The sequence below is a fragment of the Malus domestica genome, chromosome 11 (assembly GCF_042453785.1).
Source record: "Malus domestica chromosome 11, GDT2T_hap1".
In the NCBI taxonomy this organism is placed as follows: Eukaryota; Viridiplantae; Streptophyta; class Magnoliopsida; order Rosales; family Rosaceae; genus Malus; species Malus domestica.
In genome coordinates this window covers 9,297,567-9,299,017 of record NC_091671.1, presented here as the reverse complement: position 1 = coordinate 9,299,017, position 1,451 = coordinate 9,297,567, and the positions used below count along the sequence as shown (strand labels likewise).

The following is a 1,451-nucleotide window of genomic DNA, read 5'->3' as shown; positions in this document are numbered from 1 at the left end:
TAAAACTTTATTTCTTTTGTACTTTATTTAAACACATGAAATAAGATTACATAAACTCACCAAATAAATTTTAAAAAAAGACACACTACATAGAATTACATAAACTCACCAAATAAACTTAAAAACAAAACACACTACATAGAATTACATAAACTCACCAAATACATAGAATTACATAAACTCACTAAATAAACTTAAAAACAAAACACACTACACAGAATTACGTAAACTTAAAAAAAATACAATTTATTCTTCAACCACAAGCCTCATTCTAATTATCTTTGCCTTCATGCAATCCCCACTGGTGCTCAATCAAGTCATTCTGGCGGGTTACGTGCCAGTATGGCTCTTGCACATTAATGTACCGCTGAACGATCAATTCATTGTAACGTCCATCGCGTTCCAACGGCTCGTGTTGCACTGGATCTTTGGTCCCATTATGAGCACAATAGATACGTGTTCTTGAGTTGTTCATCGGATCCGGCTCATATTCATCGACGCCATCATAATCATACTCATCTTCAACAATCATGTTGTGGAGAATAATACACTTCATCATGATGGATCGAAGAGCCTCGACATCAAACATTCTAGCTGCAGCCCTGATAATCGCCCAACGAGCTTGCAGGATACCAAAACAACGCTCGACATCCTTCCTACACCCTTCTTGACATTTTGCAAAGTGTTTTTCCTTTTCATTCTGTGGATGTGGCACTGTTTTGACAAATGTTGACCACCTTGGGTAAATGCCATCTGCAAGGTAGTATGATCCCTCGTATTGGGTACCATTAATGGTATATGTGCATCTCGGCGAGTTTCCTTGCAGCAGTTAGTCGAACACTGGGGATTGGGCAAGGACATTTAAGTCATTCTGAGCTCTTGGAATACCAAAAAAAGCATCCAAATCCATGTATCAAATGAAGCCACCGCTTCCAAAATGATGCTTTAGGCTCATTTTCTGTTGCCATATGCTCATTGCCACGCACTTGGACAGTTTTTCCAAGTCCAGTGCATGCAGTCCATGCTTCCAATCATGCCAGGGAAGCCTCGCATCTCACCCTTCCTCAGAAGCCTTCGCATGTCCCTTGGCGTGGGTGTCCGGAGGTACTCATTGGTGTAGAGGGCTTCAATTGCAAAGCAAAACCGCATTAGGGACTCCAAAACAGTTGTTTTTCCCATCCTCGCGATCTCATCCACTTGATCTGCAGATGCTCCATATGCAAGCATTCGCAAGGATGCCGTAATTTTTTGCTCGGGAATAAGACCTAGAACATGAAAAGCATCCTCTTTTTGCACAAAGTATGAATCATGGTTGCAAATATCACTCATGATTTTGTTGAACAAATTTTGTTGCATTCTAAAACGCCGTGTAAAAATATGTTCAGGGAATATGCTATTGGGAATAAAATAATCTTCCAATAGATTTTTACCTCGTTTTTCCCTTTTTCTAT

The 1,451-nt window shown here is 39.8% G+C and overlaps 1 protein-coding gene across 1 annotated transcript; it reads right to left on the bottom strand.

Annotated features, from left to right (window-relative positions):
* Window positions 1-271: 271 nt before the first annotated feature.
* LOC139189420 (uncharacterized) lies at window positions 272-1,227 on the bottom strand. The gene is made up of 2 exons (XM_070808370.1): window positions 987-1,227; window positions 272-753 (listed from the first exon to the last, which is right to left on the bottom strand). Exons 1-2 carry the CDS (start codon window positions 1,225-1,227, stop codon window positions 272-274), a joined length of 723 nt encoding a protein of 240 aa, XP_070664471.1.
* Window positions 1,228-1,451: the final 224 nt, after the last annotated feature.

What these genes read in the sequence shown, in the direction of transcription:
- LOC139189420 (XM_070808370.1), bottom strand. Translation starts at nt 1,227, where the DNA reads ATGCTTGCATATGGAGCATCTGCAGATCAAGTGGATGAGATCGCGAGG. An exon ending in GACTTGGAAAAACTGTCCAA is followed by an intron (nt 754 to 986) that starts GTGCGTGGCAAT and finishes ACTACCTTGCAG; the next exon opens with ATGGCATTTACCCAAGGTGG.